Source organism: Entelurus aequoreus, linkage group LG25 (assembly GCF_033978785.1).
Source record: "Entelurus aequoreus isolate RoL-2023_Sb linkage group LG25, RoL_Eaeq_v1.1, whole genome shotgun sequence".
In the NCBI taxonomy this organism is placed as follows: Eukaryota; Metazoa; Chordata; class Actinopteri; order Syngnathiformes; family Syngnathidae; genus Entelurus; species Entelurus aequoreus.
Genome location: NC_084755.1, coordinates 36576833 through 36599760, shown reverse-complemented (window position 1 = coordinate 36599760; position 22928 = coordinate 36576833). Strand labels below are relative to the sequence as shown.

The following is a 22928-nucleotide window of genomic DNA, read 5'->3' as shown; positions in this document are numbered from 1 at the left end:
TCTAATAAAGTTCCAAAGCAGATTAATCCATTTAGGCTCTTTATTGTTGTTGATCTTGCTTGGTCTTTTCCTATCTTTACTTTTCTCTTGCACTGGACTGTTAATATTATTTTTTTAAACTGAAATACACAAAATGACAAATGTATAAGCTATGTGATTCAATTAACATACTGAAATGTAATACACAATATGTAAATATTAGCTTCACACAAACATACAGTACTATCATCAGACAAATACTTCTGACTGTTGAAACTATTTGAAAATACACGACTGGCAGCCATTTTAAGTCCTCAAAACATCCATTGAAACAGTGCACAAAAATAGTTTTTCAATAGACATCTTAGTATCAAATTGAAACACTTTCCACCTTAATATTGAGTTACATAAACAAGTTAAACAGTTTACTTACAGACTTATCTTTTCCAAGGCTTGTAAGAGCTAACACAACTTGTCTACTTCTCAATTGTCTCATGAACTGAACTGACGTCGCCAAACTATTGACGCGTAGTATTTTCATATCGCCACAAGGTGTCAGTCAGAGTCTACAATCAAATGGGCATAACATTGCCCATTTGGGATTCGTTCCCAGGGATTCGAATAAAGAACTAACCCTTTTTCTTTACTATAGTGGCCTCGATAAAGGGAACCGGTTCTCAAAAAGGGATTTGAGTCGATGGAATCGGTTCTTTTCTTATCGAAAAACCGCGAGAACCGGTTTCGGACATCATCCCTATACATTACTTCGACATTTCAGTTCAGCTGTAGCATTGGGGCATTCACACGCAATTTGTACAGAAATTGCATCGTGTAGTTATTTTTACTATTCACAAGGAGGTGGACACTCAAAATGGGTAATTATACCAAAAGTCATAATGCGCATGGTTTTAAAGGCCTACTGAAAGCCACTACTAGCGACCACGCAGTCTGATAGTTTATATATCAATGATGAAATCTTAACATTGCAACACATGCCAATACGGCCGGGTTAACTTATAAAGTGCAATTTTAAATTTCCCGCTAAACTTCCGGTTGAAAACGTCTATGTATGATGACGTATGCGCGTGACGTAGCCAGTGAAACAGAAGTATTGGTACCCCATTGAAAACAATACAAAATAGCTCTGTTTTCATTCATAATTCCACAGTATTCTGGACATCTGTGTTGGTGAATCTTTTGCAATTTGTTTAATGAACAATGGAGACTGCAAAGAAGAAAGCTGTAGGTGGGATCGGTGTATTAGCGGCGGACTACAGCAACACAACCAGGAAGACTTTGACTCGGATAGCAGACGCGCTAACAGACGCTAGCCACCGACCGCACAGATGATCGTGGTGAAGTCCTTCGTCCTTCCGTCGATCGCTGGAACGCAGGTGAGCACGGGTGTTGAGCAGATGAGGGCTGGCTGGCGTAGGTGGAGCGCTAATGTTTTTAGCATAGCTCTGTGAGGTCCCGTTATACTAAGTTAGCTTCAATGGCGTCGTTAGCAACAGCATTTTTAAGCTTCGTCAAGCTGGAAAGCATTAACCGTGTAGTTACATGTCCATGGTTTAATAGTATTGTTGATCTTCTGTCTATCCTTCCAGTCAGGGGTTTATTTCTTTTGTTTATATATGCAGTTAAGCACGATGCTATCACGTTAGCTCCGTAGCTAAAGTGTTTCGCCGATGTATTGTCGTGGAGATAAAAGTCACTGTGAATGTCCATTTCGTGTTCTCGACTCTCATTTTCAAGAGGATATAGTATCCGAGGTGGTTTGAAATACAAATCCGTGATCCGCAATAGAAAAAGGAGAGAGTGTGGAATCCAATGAGCCAGCTTGTACCTAAGTTACGGTCAGAGCGAAAAAAGATAGGTCTTGCACTGCATTCTAGTCCTTAACTCTGACGTTCCTCATCCACGAATCTTTCATCCTCGCTCAAATTAATGGGGTAATCGTCGCTTTCTCGGTCCGAATCGCTCTAGCTGCGTTGTAAACAATAGGAAAATATGAGGAGGCTATCAACTGACTACGTCACGCTACTTCCGGTACAGGCAAGGCTTTTTTTTTATCAGATACCAAAAGTTGCGAACTTTATCATCAATGTTCTCTACTGAATCCTTTCAGCAAAAATATGGCAATATCGCGAAATGATCAAGTATGACACACAGAATGGATCTGCTATCCCCGTTTAAATTAAAAAAATGTCATTTCAGTAGGCCTTTAAGTGTCCTATAAACCCACAATTCAATAGTTTCAATCACATATTGTTTCTGTCACCGACCATCAATTTGTGTGTTACTTCACGACCAAAAATATTACAACTAGTCATAAAAAATATGATTAAAAACATATTTTACAAGGCAAGCAGCTACAACTACTTAAACTCTATAAATTGGATTACCATTCAACAACAAATACTACTCCAACTGTCACCCTACAGTTCAAAAGCTCAAGTCTTTACCTCTAATTAGAACATACAATAGTAAAGAATATGAATATTTACACGGGAAACTTTTCTTTTTAACATCAAAACGCTGAAGTGCTACAGATAAACATTTGAAGGTTTTCCTACCGATGGTTTCTAGCAGCTGCCCCGTGTGTTTGGCGTAGAGCTGGTTGATTTGTCTCTTCAACTTCAGGATTTCCTCAGCCTGGATGGCAATGTCAGTAGCCTGGCCCTGAAACAGAAAATGAACATCATTTTAAAATGATTCAGATGCTTCAAATCCCCTGAGAGCGATTTTTAAATCAAGTGTATGTCCCTTACCCTGGCGCCTCCAGATGGCTGGTGGACCATTATGCGGGCATTGGGTAATGAATGCCTCATGCCCGTTGTGCCTGCTGCAAGCAGCAAACTACCCATGCTGGCTGCTTGACCAACACACCAAGTGGAGATGGGATTAAGGATATATTGCATGGTGTCATAAATGGCCAGGCCAGCTGTCACCACACCACCTATGGGAATTACAAATATTCTTACTATGTGTAATATTCTTATTGGCATTGCAAGGCACTATTTCAAACACAACATTCCAACCTTCCCTAGTCACGGTGCAGGGGGGGAAATAAATCAACCAGCACAAAAATGTAACTCACAACCTGCTCGTTGAACTTTGTGGAAATTATAAACAACGCCCAATCAAATCAACTTTATTTATAAAGCACATTTAAAATGTACCACAGGGGTAGCCAAAGTGCTGTACAATGGGCAGGTTAAAAGATAATACGAGAACCGAGCAAACAGAACACGATAAAAAATAAATAAATAAAATATAAAAACGGGTTCATAGCGGGTGTATTATGGGGCGCCATTGCAGGATGGACATCACTCAGTGTTAAAAGCCATGGAATAAAAGTATGTTTTTAAGAGAGATTTAAAAATGGGAAGAGAGGAGGCCTGTCTAACACTCAGAGGTGGGTCGTTCCAGAGCTTGGGAGCAGCAGCGGCGAAAGCTCTGTCACCTCTAAGCTTCATCCTTGTGTCCGGGAGCGTCAGTAGCAGCTGGTCGGCTGATCTTAGGGATCGGGTGGGGCAGTAAGGCTGAAGGAGGTCGGAGATATATGTTGGCGCGAGGTTGTTTATAGACGTTTAAAAACAAATAAAAGGAGTTTAAAATTGATTCTGTAACGCAGTGGTCCCCAACCACCGGGCCGCGGACCGGTACGATTGGCACCGGGCCGCACAAGAAATTTAAAAAAAAAAAAAATTGTTTTTTTTTGGTTTTTTTAATGAAATCAACATAAAAAACACAATATATACATTATATATCAATATAGATCAATACAGTCTGCAGGGATACAGTCCGTAAGCACACATGATTGTATTTATGTAAAAAAAATTAAAAAAAATTAAAAAAAATTTAACCCCCCCCTCCCCCACTTAAAAGTTAGTTATCAAGCGTCTTACTCACACTTTCAGCGAAGTGTAGGACTGAATCTTAAGTGTCACACTCAGAGCTGAATTACGACATTACTATGTGCCGTAAACGGAATTTTAGGTGACGTCATTTCTGTGTCCATAGAAATGACCAATCACGGAAGGGAATCCGTTGTCTAAGAATAAAGAAATATCTTGGAAATATTTAAGTGGACAATGGGAGTGTATATTTTGACAATAAACTACAAAATAATACAAAACAAACTAGTCCCCGCCGGCACTCACGCTACCGCTCCCTCTCTTCTCTCGCCCACACACTCACTGACGTCACTCACCTCACGGCCACACACATACGCTACTGTCATAACATTTTCTTTCCAATTCATTAATTAGGCAACTCATTTGAAACTGGTGTGGGTGGCTCTATATATACTAGCCCACTGCAGACACATGCAGAAATCAACATGGAATCGAAAAGTATTAAATCTGTGACAAAAATAATACCCGCTCTGTCTAAACGATACCGTTTGATCAGCTGCTCGTCATCAAACAAATCCAGAACATCGTTCCGCTCCCTGAATGTTCGCGCACGTCTCTCTCGCCTCAGTGCCATCCCCTGCTGGCAACTCCTAACCACTTAAGACACCTCTGAAGGTCTCTTAAATATCGTGGAGAGTAGGAGTGATTCTTAGACTTAAGAACGTTGATAAAAAGCTTTTATTCTTAAGTTTGAGAGTGGGACTAAATTTCGCAAATTCTCAGGACTTAAGTGTAAAATGGCACTCTAAGAAGCTTGATAAGTACGGCCCCAGATATACATGGTGTATCGTGACATGGCCTAAAAATATGGAGATATTACTAAAAGGCCATATCGCCCAGCCCTAGTTTACACATTTGATCGGTATCGGCTGATCTCGGAATTGGCAGCATAAAACCTTGACGGGAACATCCCTACTCTGTTCTTTTAAACAACTAATGGTAAAATATGCTAACCAGTGGTGGTGTTTCTATTGTTTTGGTTAAGAATTGTATTTTGACAAAATAAAATATTTGTTTAAACAGTATTTTAATGTGAAAAATGTATCCCAAGTTAAAAATAAAATGTTTAGAACATGATTAATTGCCATTCAATGAGAAAAAACTTGAGATGAATGGTATTTTTTACAAAGTTAATACTTTGACAGCTGTAAGAAACAATATAAATAAACATCTCTCTTTTTTTGGTTGTGCCTGATTTTCAAAGCAACAGTTGCAAAGGGTGGGCTTTTAACATTTGTGAAACACATTTTAGAACAGGAATATAAGTTAAGGACCAATAAGGCCTTTGACAAAGACAACAGTATTTGCTCACCAGGGCTGTTGATGTACATGTGAATTGGTTTGTTGTTGCTTTCTGACTGAAGAAAGAGCAGTTGTGCGATAACCAAGCTGGCCACAGAGTCATCGATCTCAGATGAGGAAGGAAAAAAAGAATACAATGTAATCGTCATTTTAAAAAAGGGGGGGAAACAATAGCATGCGAGACACTTACAGGACCCATTACACAAATGATTCTCTCTCTTAGGAGGCGAGAATAAATGTCATAAGCTCTTTCTCCTCTGCCCTGAAATGACACAACACAATGTGTCTCATTTTGAATGTCACAAAGGGTTATATTATCAAGTTTTAAAAATCAAAGTTGGGACATTGTAAGTATACATATTAATATATATATATATTTATATATATATATATATATATATACACTGTAAATATATGCTCTCTCTCTCTCTACATATATATATATAGATCTCTCTCTATATATATATATATATATAGATCTCTCTCTATATATATATATATATAGAGATATATAGATCTCTCTCTCTATATATATATATATATATATATATATATATATAAATAGAGATCTCTCTCTATATATATATAGATTTATAGATCTCACTCTCACCCTCTCTATATAGATATATTGATCTCTCTCTCTATCTACATACATCTCTCTCTCTCTCTCTCTCTCTCTCTCTAGATATATAGATCTCTCTCTATATCAGGGGTCACCAACGCGGTGCCCGCGGGCACCAGGTAGCCCGTAAGGACCAGATGAGTAGCCCGCTGGCCTGTTCTAAAAAATAGCTCAAATAGCAGCACTTACCAGTGAGCTGCCTCTATTTTTTAAATTGTATTTATTTACTAGCAAGCTGGTCTCGCTGTGCTCAAAATTCTTAATTCTAAGAGAGACAAAACTCAAATAGAATTTGAAAATTCAAGAAAATATTTTAAAGACTTGGTCTTCACTTATTTTTTTTACTTTGCTTCTTATAACTTTCAGAAAGACAATTTTAGAGAAAAAATACAACCTTAAAAATGATTTTAGGATTTTTAAACACATATACCTTTTAAATTCCTTCCTCTTATTTCCTGACAATTTAAATCAATGTTCAAGTAAATGTTTTTTTTTTTATTATAAAGAATAATAAATAAATTTTAATTTAATTCTTCATTTTAACTTCTGTTTTTTCGACAAAGAATATTTGTGAAATATTTCTTCAAACTTATCATGATTAAAATTCAAAAAAATTATTCTGGCAAATCTAGAAAATCTGTAGAATCAAATTTAAATCTTATTTCAAAGTCTTTTGAATTTCTTTTAAAATTTTTGTTCTGGAAAATCTAGAAGAATTAATGATTTGTCTTTGTTAGAAATATAGCTTGGTCCAATTTGTTATATATTCTAACAAAGTGCAGATTGGATTTTAACCTTTTTAAAACATGTCATCCAAATTCTAAAATTAATCTTTAACAGGAAAAATTACTAATGATGTTCCATAAATTCTTTTTTTAATTTTTTCAAAAAGATTCGAATTAGCTAGTTTTTCTCTTCTTTTTTTCGGTTGAATTTTGAATTTTAAAGAGTCGTAATTGAAGATAAACTATGTTTCAAAATTTAATTGTCATTTTTTTCGTGTTTTCTCCTCTTTTAAACCGTTCAATTAAGTGTAAATATCATTAATTATTAATAATAACATAGAGTTAAAGGTAAATTGAGCAAATTGGCTATTTCTGGCAATTTATTTAAGTGTGTATCAAACTGGTAGCCCTTCGCATTAATCAGTACCCAAGAAGTAGCTCTTGGTTTCAAAAATGTTGGTGACCCCTGCTCTATATATATATAGATGTATAGCTCTCGCTCTATGTATAGATATATTGCTCGCTCTCTCTCTCTCTCTAGATATATAGATCTCTCTCTCTCTATATATATAGATGTATAGCTCTCGCTCTCTGTATAAATATATTGCTCTCTCTCTCTCGATAGATAGATAGATAGATAGATAGATAGATAGATAGATAGATAGATAGATAGATAGATAGATAGATAGATAGATAGATAGATAGATAGATAGATAGATAGATAGATAGATAGATAGATAGATATTAACACACACACACCGTGTCTTGCGATATATATTGATAGAATTTTATCGGCCCAGCTCTAGTTCCAGCGTGAAACTAAATAACTAATATATATACACACACACATATATATATATATATATATATATATATATATATATATATATATATATATATATATATATATATATATATATATATATATATATATATATATATATATATATATATATATATATATATATATATATATATATATATACACACACACACACACATACATACAGTATATATTTATATATATATGTGTGTATGTATGTGTGTATATATATATATATATATATATATATATATATATATATATATATATATATATGTGTATGTATGTGTGTATATATATATATATATATATATATATATATATATATATATATATATATATATATATATATATATATATATATATATATATATATATATATATATATATATATATATATATACATACCGTATATATATATACCGTATATATAAATGACCATTTATTGTACATGTTTCATACTACAAACTATCAAATATATGATTAGGTCAAGCGGGTTTCTCCGATTGATGACACGCGGGCCACCCATTAAACATGGGCTGTTTTTTATGGCAGCATAAAAAAACATGAACAATTGAAAAATAAAGCTAAAGGCATCATGTCATGAGAAAAAGCTGACACGTTCATACTAATGAAGAAAAACACAAATACTGTCTTAAAATATATGAAAAATCTTTATCTAGCCTTTCTATTAGACTATGTAATCACAAATTAGATGATAGTCGCATGCACCACCAACACTGCCTTACCTAACATAATTAACAATCAGTGATGATTATTCCAGATTTTAATATTGATAATATTACTTGGGCCTTAATTGTGTAGCCCTACTTTGTGGTGTGTCTACGTGAATAAAACACAAGATCACTGACCGTTTGTTCTATGACTATGGGTATAAGAGGACTTCTCCATGTCGGACTGTGGTGGATGGATCTTAGGAATTTCAACGTGGGTCCCACAGTTTGTAAAACCCTCTGTAAGAGACGAGAAGAAATCAGAAAGGACAAATATATAACACATTGTCAACGAAACCTGGGTAAAAAGTCAAAACCTCAAATGTTAGATCAGTGTGGGAAAAGAATCATAAAAGTACAGTGTGAGGTTGTGTTTGCTCTCCTTTAAATTGGTGGAGTGTGTTAGAATAATTGTTTCTAAATTATCACAAAAGCTTTGTATTACATTGAGTTCCTGGCAGGGGGACGGGAGCTGTCTTTGGGGCCTACCAGGAGGAAGGCTCGTAAAACTCCACTGTGACTTCAAAGCGGACGGATGGCAGGATCTGCCCAATTTCCAGACGAACTCTTTTTGAAGTATTTTACAAACTCTTTTTGAACTATTTTATGGAACTCTTTTTGAACTATTTTACGACCTTTTCTTTTGAACTGTTCGGTAACCGAAGGCAACGCTGTTTACGACCCACTTCCCTCTGGAAGCAGCTGTGGGCAGGTGGTGGGAGAAAGTCAAATAAAGAAGGAGGAGTACAATCTTTTGGCAGAGCGTGGGTGACACTGTAAGAAGTTACAGGTCGTCACGTTTTCTCCTCAATATTGAGTCTAAATTGAATTCTGCCTCTGTTTGATTCTTTGCCGCTTGTCTTGTTTAATAGATGTCATCAGTGTTTGAACCTGACAGAGTGTAGTCAGATGGGCCTTGCTCCATGTCAAATAAGAAATGACCTGTGGGCTGTTATGTAGCAAAAATAGAAGATATAACATGTGCCGCCATGGTGGTGTACTTGTACATGTATATGATGGTACATATTTTTATTTACTCACACCTGAATATTATATGTGTTGTAATTGTGTAAAACATGATAATGTTCTCAAGACCAGTACGGTAGCCGACTCGCTATGCGTAGTGTCACACTCAAGGCCCAGGGGCCAAATCTGGCCCGCCACGTCATTTTATGTGGCCCGCAAAAGGCTGGTTATAATGTGCATCAATAAAGTACTTCATCTTTCTTACTAAACATTTGTTCTTTCAATTTGGACAGAAACATTTCATGTATTTTAAAGTTAGGAATTATCTGACCATGCCAAACACATTATATCGAAACAGGGTTGTCCGCAGTGCGGCCAGTTTTGTTGGCCCGCAGTATTTTTTTAAATATTTTTTAGGGCTGCAAATAACGATTAATTTGATAGTCGATTATTCTGTCGATCATTACTTTGATTAATCGATTAATAATCGGATAAAAGAGACAAACTACATTTCTATCCTTTCCACACTGGCACCATACTTATTTTGATTATTGTTTCTCAGCTGTTTGTACATGTTGCAGTTTATAAATAAAGGTTTATAAAAAATAAAAATAAAAAAATGTTTTAAATGCAAAAAAATTGCCTCTGCGCATGCGCATAAGACTAAATTAATCGCCAACTATTTTTATAATCGATTTTAATCGATTAGTTGTTGCAGCCCTAATTTTTTTGAACTACTATAAGAACTTGACTATACTATACTATAAAAAAGCTGACAATTTGACATGAATAACTGAGGAATGTCCAAACTTTTTCCACCGAGGATCGCATTCTGGAAAGTCAAAGTACTGTATGTGGGGGCCATTTTAAAATGCTTTTACTGTATTATTTAAGAAGAAGATAAAAACAGACATGACTATGACACTGAAGGCATCAAAACTATGAATGAAAACATGTGGAGTTATGTACTTAACAATAAAGGTAAAATAACCGAAAACATGTTTTGTATTCCAGTTTCTTCAAAATAGCCACCCTTTGCTCTGATTACTTTTTCGCACACTCTTGACATTCTCTTCATGATCTTCAAGAGGTAGTCACCTGAAATGGTTTTCACTTCACAGGTGTGCTTGAAGCCCATCGAGAGAATGCCAAGAGTGTGCAAAGCAGTAATCAGAGCAAAGGGTGGCTGTTTTGAAGAAACTAGAATATAAAACATGTTTTCAGTTATTTCTGTTAAGTACATAACTCCACGTGTGTTCATTCATAGTTTTTGATGCCTTCAGTGACAATCTACAATGTAAATAGTCATTAAAAAATAAAGAAAACACATTGAATGAGGAGAAGGTGTGTTGAGAATCAGCACTTCCAAGTCCGAGTCCATGGTTGGGGTGCCATCTCCAAGTTGGGGAGGAGATCTTGCCCCAAGTGGAGGAGTTCAAGTACCTCGGAGTCTTGTTCACGAGTGAGGGGAGAGTGGATCGTGAGATCGACAGGTGGATCGGTGCGGCGTCTTCAGTAATGCGGACGCTGTATCGATCCGTTGTGGTGAAGAAGGAGCTGAGCCGGAAGGCAAAGCTCTCAATTTACCGCTCGATCTACGTTCCCATCCTCACCTATGGTCATGAGCTTTGGGTTATGACCGAAAGGACAAGATCACGGGTACAAGCGGCCCAAATGAGTTCTTCTCCGCCGGGTGGCGGGTCTCTCCCTTAGAGATAGGGTGAGAAGCTTTGTCATCCCGGAGGAACTCAGAGTAAAGCTGCTGCTCCTCCACATGGAGAGGAGCCAGATGAGGTGGTTCGGGTATCTGCTCAGGATGCCACCCGAACGCCTCCCTAGGGAGTTGTTTGGGGCACAGGAGGCCAAGGGGAAGACCCAGGACACGTTGGGAAGACTATGTCTCCCGGCTGGCCTGGGAACGCCTCGGGATCCCCCGGGAGGAGCTGGACGAAGTGACTGGGGAGAGGAAAGTCTGGGTTTCTCTGCTTAGGCTGCTGCCCCCGCGACCCAACCTCGGATAAGTGGAAGAAAATGGATGGATGGATGGATGGATGGACAAAGGTTTTGGTCAGCTTTGTGTTATAAGTGACATAGTGTATTATTAATATCAACATTTTTGCTTTTTCTCATTACAGTATTTTTTTTTTTTTATTGACCCCTGTAATAATGAATAATAGTATTAACACAAAGCTGACACAAAGTTTTGTCTTTAAATTCATACGTAATGTCTGTTTTTAGTAAGGGTGTATTGAATTGTTTCAGTACGATGTCATCAGTGTTTGAACCTGAACCGGTTCGGTTCGGAGGTGTACCGGACGAGTTTCCACACGGACACATTAAGTAGCGCACCGCACGTTGTGTAAACAATGCACACCGAGGCACAACACACGGCATGCTAGCAGCGACCGGGCTACTGCAACATGTAAAAGCCAGAGCTGGAAGACCCTCCTGCCTCGTTAAGATCTCCCGTTTGGGAACATTTGGGCTTCGCGGTGCGATACAACAATGGATAACATCGCTTCAACGAAGATAAAGACGAACAAACACAGCTCCCCACCGCATTCAAGCAGCCTCTCCTCGGCGAGTCAGGCAGGGCTAAAGCAATAAATGTTTTTATAGCAGCAGATTTAAGACCATAATGCATTAAAAACTAGATTTTGAGCCACTTCTATGGTGGAAGAACAATGAGCCCATATATCCTCTTACTGCCAAGTTAGCCAGGCACTACCTCGCCATACCTGCTACCTCCGTGCCCAGTGAAAGGCTATTTTCCACAGCTGGAGACATTTTAACTGCAAGCAGGTCTGCTCTTTCTGCAGACAATGTGGATAAACTGATTTTTCTGGCAAAAAACATGAAAATTGAGTGAAAGTCACCAGGATTAAAGGCTGGGGGGGGGAAGAAAAGTTAATCTGAGGCTGAGTTGACTTGAAACTGTTTAATGTTGCACTTTTTATATGTAGAAGAAAAGTTTTGTCATTTTATTTCATCTGAGCAACAACTTGAAGCAGTTTAATGTTGCACTTTATATGTAGAAAGGTTTTGTTAAGAAACCAATTCTGAGCCTTATCTTATTTAGTTTTTATTTGATATATGTTGACTGCATGAACCCTGGCAATGGACCCTGTGTGTATATGTATGTTATTGTTATGCTTAGCATTCATGACTGCCTGCTGTTGCACTGATCAGCCTAGTGGTGGCGCACATCCATCACACACACAGCTGTTTTAAAGCAATCTTAAAAGGATAAAGCCATTGTTTACAAATTTTGCTAAATAAATAACCAGAAAATGTATATTTTTTTGGTTTTCTTACTGTACTGAAAATGAACCGAACCGTGACCTCTAAACCGAGGTACGTACCGAACCGAAATGTTTGTGTACTGTTACACCCTTAGTTTTTAGCATTGCTTTTAACAAATTGTAAATATGTCAAAATGGCCCCCGCTTACTTTGACATTTTAGTGTACAGTAGGTCTGGGTTACTTTTTACCTCATCACTCACTTCAAACGTGAGTAAAGAATGCATGACGAACGCACTACCGACCTGATAAGACAAAATAAGTCCGAAAGAAACGCTACCTGGTGGTTGTGTGAGCACACTGCAACTACTCCTGGATAGTCCCACTTTGTAATGCTTCGGCCACACGCAGGATTCTCACAGGAATGAGACCAAAGTTCCACCTTACCTACTGTAAAGCTGTCCTTGGACACCCCTACAATTTACATGTATTCCAAACAGGTTGTGTCCCTTGACTTGTGATTTCAAAAGTCAGTACGTTATCCATCCATTTGTACGTTAAAAAAAAGACTAATGATCGAAATAATAGGGAATTGCCAAGAAGCCATAACTGCGATGTTTGACACCTCTGCTCTTTGGTTATGGAATAGTCCCAGGATGTTATTCAACCGATCGCAGTCAGACTAAGGAGTTGATATACAATACAAACTTTGATTTTATTCTATGGAAAAGTTTTCTCCAGCATTGTAAGCGTACTGTCAAGACGTTTTAAACTTTAAACAGACAAGCGCGACGGGGCTATCAAATATGAATATATTATGGAAGACATATTATTTGCGGTATAAACAAATATAGTGTAATATAAGCATAATATAACTCCATAAAGATATGAAATATAAAAGTAAAAAGTACTGCTCACCGAGAAAAGCATCTTGATACGGAGGGGTCGTTGTCTTCTTCGTCTTCTTTTTTTCTTCTTCTACTTTAGTCAGTGGCAGTATTGAGTATTGTTGCATTGCTGCCCTCCACAGGTTGTACTCCCTTATTGCAGTCTAATCCCAATCACAGTTTCATTTCCAACACAGTAGGCCAGTGTTTTTTCGACCTTTTCTGAGCCAAAGAAGGCACATTTTCTTCACTGAAAAAATCCCGAGGCACACAACCAGCAAATTAAACTCAGCAAGCCGATATTGACAAAAAAAAGTTGTTTTCGCAATTGTTGGATATGAATTCAAACCATAACAACCATGCATCACTATAACTCTTGTTTCAAAGTAGGTGTACTGTCACCACCAGTCATATCACACCCTGACTTATTTTCAGTTTTTTTGCTGTTTTCCTGTGTGTAGTGTTTTAGTTCTTGTCTTGCGCTCCTATTTCAGTGGCTTTTCCTGTTTTGTTGGTATTTTCCTGTAGCAGTTTCATGTCTTCCTTTGAGCGATATTTCCCGCATCTACTTTGTTTTAGCAATCAAGAATATTTCAGTTGTTTTTATCCTTCTTTGTGGGGACATTGTTGATCGTCATGTCATGTTCGGATGTACATTGTGGACGCCGTCTTTTTGCTCCACAGTAAGTCTTTGCTGTCGTCCAGCATTCTGTTTCTGTTTACTTTGTAGCCAGTTCAGTTATAGTTTCGTTCTGCATAGCCTTCCCTAATCTTCGATGCCTTTTCTTAGGGGCACTCACCTTTTGTTTATTTTTGGTTTAAGCATTAGATACCTTTTTACCTGCACGCTGCCTCCCGTATAGATAGATAGATCAGATAGGTCTTTATTGTCATTGCATAAGTACAACGAAACTTTGTTTTCAGCACAAACCCGTTCAAGATTAGACAAACAAACAGTGTACAGGGTTACAGAACAGGAACGCTGATGGGTCACCACAAGGCGCCCCGTAAAAGATGGGGAAAAAGGTAAAACGCTGGGGAAGGATGAGTAAAAAAATACAATCTAGACTTGGCTCCTAAGGGGGCCTAGTCTGGAGTGGGAAAAAACCTCCATGCAATGCACACATAAACACGTTACATTTAATCACGACAAACTCGCAACAGAGGGGCGGGGAGTTGGGGCCCTGGAGGTCGACTGCTGCTATGAAGCGCTGCCAGCCATCCATCACCCTGAGGGGAAACAAGCGGTGGTGAAGGCGTGGGGTGGGGTGGGAGAGGGGGGTGTGTGCGTGTGTTCCCAATTGTCTTGGGTGTGATGATGTAATGTTTTTTTATAGACTGAGGCCAATTTGCAAAAGTTCGACGCCAGGTGTCGTTGAGGAGGGAGGGAGGTCAAAAGCGTCCATCATTGAGGTGTCCTCGGGGGTGTTTTTCAGAACAGCCTGGTCCTGTTTTCACAGCGTCAAGGTCATTCGAGGGAGTCAAATCGTAGATTAGGATGTTTGTTTTCCGTGAGCAGACAAAACAATGACTTGTCTGTTCTATTTGTCCATGCTGGGGGCTCTCAAATTCAATTCAATTTTCCTTTTCAGCAAGCTTCTCCATGATGTGATCCATCTTGCAATTCAGTTCAGAAATCGCCACAGTCTGTGTTCCCACAGCCCTGCCCAAACCATCCATTGCGACGAAGAGCCTTTGGGCTCCTTGTGTGGCTGCCATCGTCTTACGAATTTGACGATACACCAGAGCAATGCCCAGCCCAATCAGCAGGTGCCCCGCGATCACGGTTCCAAATAGGTAGATGTCTTCCACGTCCTCGATGGAAAGGACTGAGAGGCACATGATTCTCCATTCATCCCAGGAATCTCTCACGTTCCCCGGAGCAATGGTTCCATCAGGGCAGCCAGGCTCCCCCGAACCTCTTTTCCTCGTCGAAAAGATTTCGTCAATTGCGTCGAGAGTCCAGCTGATCATTTCCGTGACTGATGTTTAGATTTGAGGACAGCGCAAAGAAAGAGGCTTCAAAAAAGTTCAGGCAAGACAAAAACAAAGAGAGCAAGCTGGGAGAAGAGGGAGCGGGAAAAAATGCGACCGCCCTCACCAGAGGCAAGACAGAAAACGTATCGGCTGCTGAGTTTCATTTTTGAATGTTTTCCGCTTTTTTTTCAGTGAAAAAAAATGTCTCTTGGCTCAAAAAAAAAGGGTTGAAAAACACTGGCCAGCAGCCTCATGTTTATACAATACCCAATTAGAACACTAGGGGACGCCGTCGCAGTGTTTATGTCTGGTCTAATATGAGGGGCAGTTTACACTCAAGACTTGCCTGTACTTCCAGATTTGAAAATGGCGGCCTCGGTGTTTCCCGGCGTCAGGCTCCTGTCCATCGGAGACGCAAATGGAGACATACAGCGACACTCGGAACAGCAGCCTCTGCGGTTGGAAGTCAAAACTACACAAGATGCTGCTTTAATCAACCTATCAAATGGTATGTTGAGTTTCCAACATTATTCCTCGGACACACAAATCACCAATGCTAATGCTAATGCTAATGCTACCGCTAATGCTAATGCTAATGCTATGCACATGCCTAGAACAGCTTGTCCGATAGCCTCGGCTAACGGTGACCCATGAGGGACCACGTCGTCTGTAACACTGCGAGGGAACCGGCAAAGCTGTTTTTTTGTTCGTTACCTCTGTAGTAGGTCGTATTAAAATGCCAGTTTGTCTCATTACAGTACTTAATATGAACTATCACAACCCAAAAGAGATTGTCTTGGCAGGCTATTTAGCTCCCTAAAACCTATGCGTGTTTGGAAAGTATTTGTTGTTGGTGAAACAATGCCGCCAATGTAACGCACTCGCATTCAGCACCCTGTCAACATGTTATTTTAGGATTCATTCCAAACTATTTCATTCCAGATTGCCTCTGGTAGTTATTGTATTTCAATGCATTGTCTGCTGGTCCTCAAGTGGAAATTAGTAAGCTTGTTTTGGAGTATGTTGTTTCCCTTCTCTGGGCTAATCAAGCGTTATATTCCGCGATATCCACCGACTTTAAGTCGTAGCTTTGTAAACACATGGACTTAAAGTTCAACAAAAAGTCATGCTTTTTATACGTGCATTAGGTAGACTTGGCATACATAGTAAGTGGCATAGCGATATTGGGCCTTCATTACTTATGCATTCATCTTTGTTCTCATTGCAACAATAGCAGTCCTTCGTTCCCTCCTAAAATGTAGAATGAGGATGGCACTCTTAAAAATGCGTTTTTAACAGTAATATGTCGATAATTATTAATATTTTTTATGACTTATAAAGAACATGGACCAGGAGAAAAATATATTAAATACCATTTTCATTTCAAATGTAGCCCTCCTAGTTAATGCACCTTTTAACTATCATTTTTAATCCACTTTGTATCCTTTTTATGATGTTGCCCCTGTTGTTTTAATTGAATTCACCTATGTTTTGAACAGCGCTTTGTGATTTTATCTGTGAAAAGTGCTTTATAAATAAAATGTACTTACTTGCCGTGTTTTTCGGACTATAAATCGCAGTTTTTTTCATAGTTTGGCCGGGGGTGCGACTTATACTCAGGAGCGACTTATGTGTGAAATTATTAACACATTAGCGTAAAATATCAAATAATATTATGTAGCTCATTCACGTAAGAGACTAGACGTATAAGATTTCATACGTAAAAGTTTATATCCTTTTAAATGGTTATTTGCATTATTATTAGGGGTGTAACGATTCGTTTTCACAACCATTTGATTTTATATTTGTGGTTGCTGATACGATTCAGGGACAATATTTTTTGGGACGATACAATACAGTGAGTTGAAAACAATTCAGTAACTTTTTAGCCCAAAAACTCAAGCCATGTGACTGTGAAATTAATTGTGGATACTGGATACTGCAGGTGAAGTTTCCTATTTTCCTGTTATTTCTTGTTAGGGAACTACAGTATTTTACGGATTCTTAAATTTTCGAAGAAAACATTTGTATTTTTTTCTTATTAGCCGCAACGGAGCATAGGTCGCAGATAGATACTTTGTGAAATTAGTTATTTACACAGAAGCATTTTGCAAATGTTTATTTACATACCATAATTGTTTCCAAACGGTGCCTGTAATACGGCAGTAAAATAGCTGATCAAACAAAACAGAAGTCATCGTCATGGACCCACTTGCTACAGAAGCTATCAATCAATCAATCAATGATTCTTTTTATAACCCTTAATCACAAATGTCTCAAAGATCTGCTAGCTATCTCGCCATTCAGCTTAACAGACTCAAAAGGTCCACATTGACATTTTGGTGAATTTATGAAACTGAAACCGTACAGAAAGAATGCCATTGTAAGATAATAATGCTAACAAAGACACTTTTGAACGTGTTAGTATAGTAGCCAATGCCACGATGCTAGCTTCATTACATTACCATACCACGCACAAATATGTTTGAAAACACTCCTACAGACATCACACATAGGATGGTTTAGTAAGTAAACATGATTTTTAAAGTTATGCTGTAAAACTTAAAAACATTGCTTACTGTGATAAATGAAGAATCTCTACAAGTAGAAACGCTATTGACGACTAGAAAACCGACAACTGTAATTCCGGTAGGTTTTTAAAAAAAAAAAAACTAAACAAAAGGGCGTCAGCAGTGAACAAAGTCGTCCATTTGATGGCGGCATAGCACCAACAATAACACATATTCAGTGTGTTAAGTTGTTTTGTTTATTTACTGTTTACTGTATAGCTCGCTGTCAGCGAAGAAACGTCTTTAAATTAGCCGCACCGTTTTATAAGCCGTGGTGTTCAAAGCCTAGGAAAAAAGTAACTGTTATAGTCCGGAATTTACGGTATGTGTAAATGAATTATGGATACAAACAAGCAAGTAAACAATAATTAATGGCCAATGTATTCACATCTTATTTGAATAAGGTGCAACCAACACTTAAGGTTGAATTACCGTATTTTTCGGACTATAAGTCGCAGTTTTTTTCATAGTTTGGCCGGGGTTGCGACTTATTCTCAGGAGCGACTTATGTGTGAAATTGTTAACACATTAGCGTAAAATATCAAATAATATTATTTAGCTCATTCACGTAAGAGACTAGACGTATAAAATTTCATGGGATTTAGCGATCAGGAGTGACAGATTGTTTGGTAAACGTATAGCATGTTCTATATGTTATAGTTATTTGAATGACTCTTACCATAATATGTTACGTTAACATACCAGGCACGTTCTCAGTTGGTTATTTATGCCTCATATAACGTACACTTATTCAGCCTGTTGTTCACTATTCTTTATTTATTTTAAATTGCCTTTCAAATGTCTATTCTTGGTGTTGGCTTTTATCAAATACATTTCCCCCAAAAATGCGACTTATACTCCAGTGCGACTTATATATGTTTTTTTTTTCCTTCTTTATTATGCATTTTCGGCCGGTGCGACTTATACTCCGGAGCGACTTATACTCCGAAAAATACGGTAACCGGAAGAAACACTTTCTGCTCACATTTTAAACATCCATCTATCCATTTTCTACCGCTTGTCCCTCTCGGGGGTCGCGTTGGGTGCTGGAGCCTATCTCAGCTGCAACTCAGGCGGAAGGCGGGTATACACCCTGGACAAGTCGCCAGCTCATCGCAGGGCCAACACAGACAGCATTCACACTCACATGCACACACTAGGGCCAATTCAGTGTTGCCAAATTCAAGCAATTTTCAATAAAAGTACAGTAATCAACATTTTAACAGTAGATTTACCTGCTAAATAAAGTTATCCGCCCTGGCGTCGCCAATGACGAACAGCGTCTCAGGTGTGCAGAAGTTCATCCATGTTGATGGCGTTGGTCCCTCGCTTCCTAATTTCTATAGCCTCCTTGATTAATTTCTTGTATTTATTTGTTTCTCATTAAATGACGTCTGCCTGTTTTCCGGGAGTTGATGCGTCGCGGTAACACTTCTATTGTGTCAGCCGCATCGTCTTTGGTTTAAAGTTGTGTTCCGGTCTTATTGTTGTGTTGTCGTTTGTATTTGTCGTGGCTTTTGCAATCATGCCGTAGCTCATAGTTATGATATTGAAATGCCCGGTGGTTGGAGAAGGAGATACAGTCTGTCTCAGACGCTTTCTTAACAAGCGGTAACAATCTCTGTGAGTCAAAACACACATACAGTATATAGAAAAGCTGCTGTTTGGTACAACTAACATTTAAACACTAAACACACAGACACCCAAACTTTCGCGGGACTCACACACAACAGCATTAACTCTTTAAGGCACACAGACACACGACACAGATATCACACTTTTATCTTGTGGCGTTTGTTATGACCTTTTTTCGACTACTGTAGATATCCGCCATTTTTGTTTTGATAATGCCACAGACGGGAAAATAGACTTTACGTTTAAAGTCTTTATTATTACAAGTGCGTAACTTCATGTAAAGTCTGCCGTTTTTAAACCCAATATTTTCCTTTTTCTAGTATTGATAGAGGGATAATCAGAGGAGAAAAGAGATTTAAAAAAAAGGAAAGGGAAAAAGATTAAATGAGTTGGTTGAAAAACAAGACCAAAAAAAAAGAATCTTACTAATATCCCAACATTTTCTAACTTTGTAGAAAATATTGAGATATACGGTACAGCGATGGGAAATAATTATTTGATTTGGGGACGGCGTGGCGCAGTTGGGAGAGTAGCTGTACCAGCAACCCGAGGGTTCCTGGTTCAATCCCCACCTTCTACCAACCTCGCCACGTCCGTTGTGTCCTTGAGCAAGACACTTCACCCTTGCTCCTGATGGGTTGGGGTTAGGACCTTGCATGGCAGCTCCCGCCATCAGTGTGCAGTGTTTCCCATAAACTGCCAAGATACCTGTGGCGGTGGGGGCGTGGTCACCATGACATCATCGAGTAATTTGCATAATTCACTACAATGATATGATTTTCTCTAAAAAGACTCAAAAAATGTATACTTACTAATTAATAATAACAGTTTTGTTTTAAACGTCCATCCATCCATTTTACAATATAATTACAACACTTTATGTACGTATTTATATACAGATTTGAACACTGAAATATATTTATTAATTGTGGTTGTTACAAAAAATATATCTTATAAAATATAAAAGCTAAAATGTCTCTTAAAGCTCTGCCCCTTTAATTAGTGCATACTAAATAATTCAAATTTAGCCTACTACTACAACCATATTATTTACCAGCAACATAAAGGGAAACAGAGGCAGAGGTGTCCTGCCACAGTCAGTAACAAATAAACAGAAAACAGTAGTGGTCAAATACAAATAAGGCAACAAGAGAAGTATCCTACACTTCTCTTTTGTAAAGTAAATCTGAACAGCCTATATGGGCATCTACATCAACTATATGATTTGCCTGAGAAGCTGGACAGGACATAAAAAAAATATATATAATCTATTTGTAGCGGACGTAATTCTTTCGTGGCGGGCCGCCACAAATAAATGAATGTGTCGGAAACACTGGTGTGTGTATGGGTGAATGTGGAAATAGTGTCAAAGCGCTTTGAGTACCTTGAAGGTACAAAAGCGCTATACAAGTATAACCCATTTACCATTTCCTGCTCGACAAAAATAACAGAACATTCTGAACAGAAGGTTCTAAATACATTTTCTTGATATATTTAGAGCACTTCAATGTTTCCAAGGATTATTTAATGCTACCTTTGGTCCATTTTCTTTTCAGAAGAGGCAAGTGTTTTCAAGTGTTCGGTTTCTCGGGAGACGGAGTGCAGCAGAGTGGGCAAGCAGTCGTTCATCATCACGCTGGGCTGCAACAGCGTCCTGATTCAATTCTCCTCACCTGGAGGTACTTTGAAACCCACTCAAAAGTTTGCTTATGTTCCGTTTTCAATCAATCATTTATTTCAAGGCACTTTTATATCAAATCGATTGAGACCACGCCACAGGGCCCTACGATGCGAGTGTTTTACAAAAATGTTAACATTCAGGCAATGCTATATAGTACTGTCCCTAATATACCGGTGTCATTTTTGACAATGTATAAAAATGCCATTTTGCCTTATTGATAAAATAGACACTAACACTTATGTTTGTGGCGGTTTTATTCACGTAGCAAAGTTCTCCTCCAGGTCAAGCCCCCTTTGACTGTCTCTACACCCCGACAGCAATGAAGTTAGGGCTGGACAATTAATACAATTTCAATTTCGATTACAGCTTTCCGCAATGATAAAAATATTATAATTGAAAAGAACGATTAATACGTGTATGTAAATTCCTGAGCTTGTACAGGGAAACATTTGAGGAGCGAATGAGTGAAAAATAGAAACATGTCCACTAGAAGTTTGGTATCTCACCGTGGGTGCTAATTTTGGTTTGACACAGCGCAAGTATGCCTAATCAATAATCACTAAACTCAACAAAAAAGGTAAGTTGAAGGGGGGAAAAAAAGCAAACGTTGTGATGCGTTTATGAATCTAATGTGGCGCGTATGCTTAAAATGATCAAAGTACGTAAATATAAAATTTTGTTATTACATATACAACCCTTTTAGAGGTGTTTAGATGTTTTATTAAGGACTCTATAGGCAGAATTTAACAGCTCCCGTAGGCTCCATTGTAAGTGGACTTTTGATCGAATGTATTTGATATTTTGAATGCATTAAAAAAAATCATCCGTCAAGTCTTTCATAATGATTGTGAACAATCAACAAAATAAATAAAAAAGTGCAGTTCCCCTTAAAGTGCGGAATGTCACGGAAATTGACACAAATATGACTGAAATGCTTCCATTGTGAGGAGAAGTAACATTTCTTTGGGGAAGTAATGTGTCCAGTATCGTATAGTGTGTTTGTCGGCAATTTTTATTTATTTACAACGCACGTAGCAGCACTATATGCTCACTGGGGGCGTGCCTTTAAAGTTTCGTTGTACTTGTGCAATGACAATAAAGACCTATCCTATCCTTTAGCGTCCTCCCTCACCTGAAACCTTCACCCTTTAACGTCCGCATGCTGTCCTCAGTCACGTCCGCCTTTCCTTCATATAAACAGCGTGCCGGCCCAGTCACATAACTCAGTGCACACACAACAAGCTATCTGGATTCGATAAGGAATCGGTTCGATAAGAGGATTCGATAATGGCATCGACATCGATCATTTCTAAACGAACATCATCCCTAGGGGTAAACTACATTTGTAGCCACAGCTGCTATTGGGTAGACTGACAGAAACGCCAACAGCCGCTCCGACTGCCACCAAAACATTCATTTACATTCACACACCAGTGTGGGCTGCACTAGAGGCAAGTTGGGTTAAGTGTCTTGCCCAGGGATACAACAGCTGGGACTGGATTCAAACTAGAAATCCTCAAGTTTGTGGACGGACACTCTACCAACTGAGCCAGGCCACCCTATTACATTTTTTAAAAGTTGGTAAGTGTACAGCTTGTAGAATACATTTACTGCCCTCTCAAAATAACTGACACAAAGCCGCTGGCAACAAAAGTGAGTACACCCTGAAGTGTCCAAATTTTGCCAGATTGGCAGTTATTCCTCCCGGCGTCATAATGTCACTTACCAGTGCTAGTTTCAGAACTCACAAGGTCTCAGATGTTGTTGGATGGGGAGCAAGTATGTTAAAGGTTTTTGTTATCGCTCTCACACTCATATTAGTCACTGGAATCAATGTTGCATTTCATGGCAAATAACTTTTGAGGA

General features: G+C 38.4%; 2 protein-coding genes across 3 annotated transcripts in view; one reads left to right on the top strand and one right to left on the bottom strand.

The window, feature by feature from the left end:
- clpp (caseinolytic mitochondrial matrix peptidase proteolytic subunit) overlaps positions 1–13365 on the bottom strand; it is a 14743-nt gene extending 1378 nt beyond the window's left edge. Inside the window, exons 1-6 of the mRNA XM_062037166.1 lie at positions 13231–13365; positions 8244–8345; positions 5392–5463; positions 5212–5308; positions 2751–2938; positions 2556–2661 (exon numbers count right to left, since the gene is read on the bottom strand). Of these exons, the coding sequence (XP_061893150.1) occupies positions 2556–2661; positions 2751–2938; positions 5212–5308; positions 5392–5463; positions 8244–8345; positions 13231–13242 (577 nt within the window). The 5' untranslated portion in view covers positions 13243–13365. The remainder of the gene's footprint in view (positions 1–2555; positions 2662–2750; positions 2939–5211; positions 5309–5391; positions 5464–8243; positions 8346–13230) is intronic.
- Positions 13366–15501: 2136 nt separating this feature from the next.
- carm1 (coactivator-associated arginine methyltransferase 1) overlaps positions 15502–22928 on the top strand; it is a 74052-nt gene continuing 66625 nt past the window's right edge. For both annotated transcript variants that reach the window (XM_062036962.1, XM_062036963.1), the window contains exons 1-2: positions 15502–15684; positions 20938–21060. In XM_062036962.1, the coding sequence (XP_061892946.1) occupies positions 15543–15684; positions 20938–21060 (265 nt within the window). In that variant the 5' untranslated portion in view covers positions 15502–15542. The remainder of the gene's footprint in view (positions 15685–20937; positions 21061–22928) is intronic.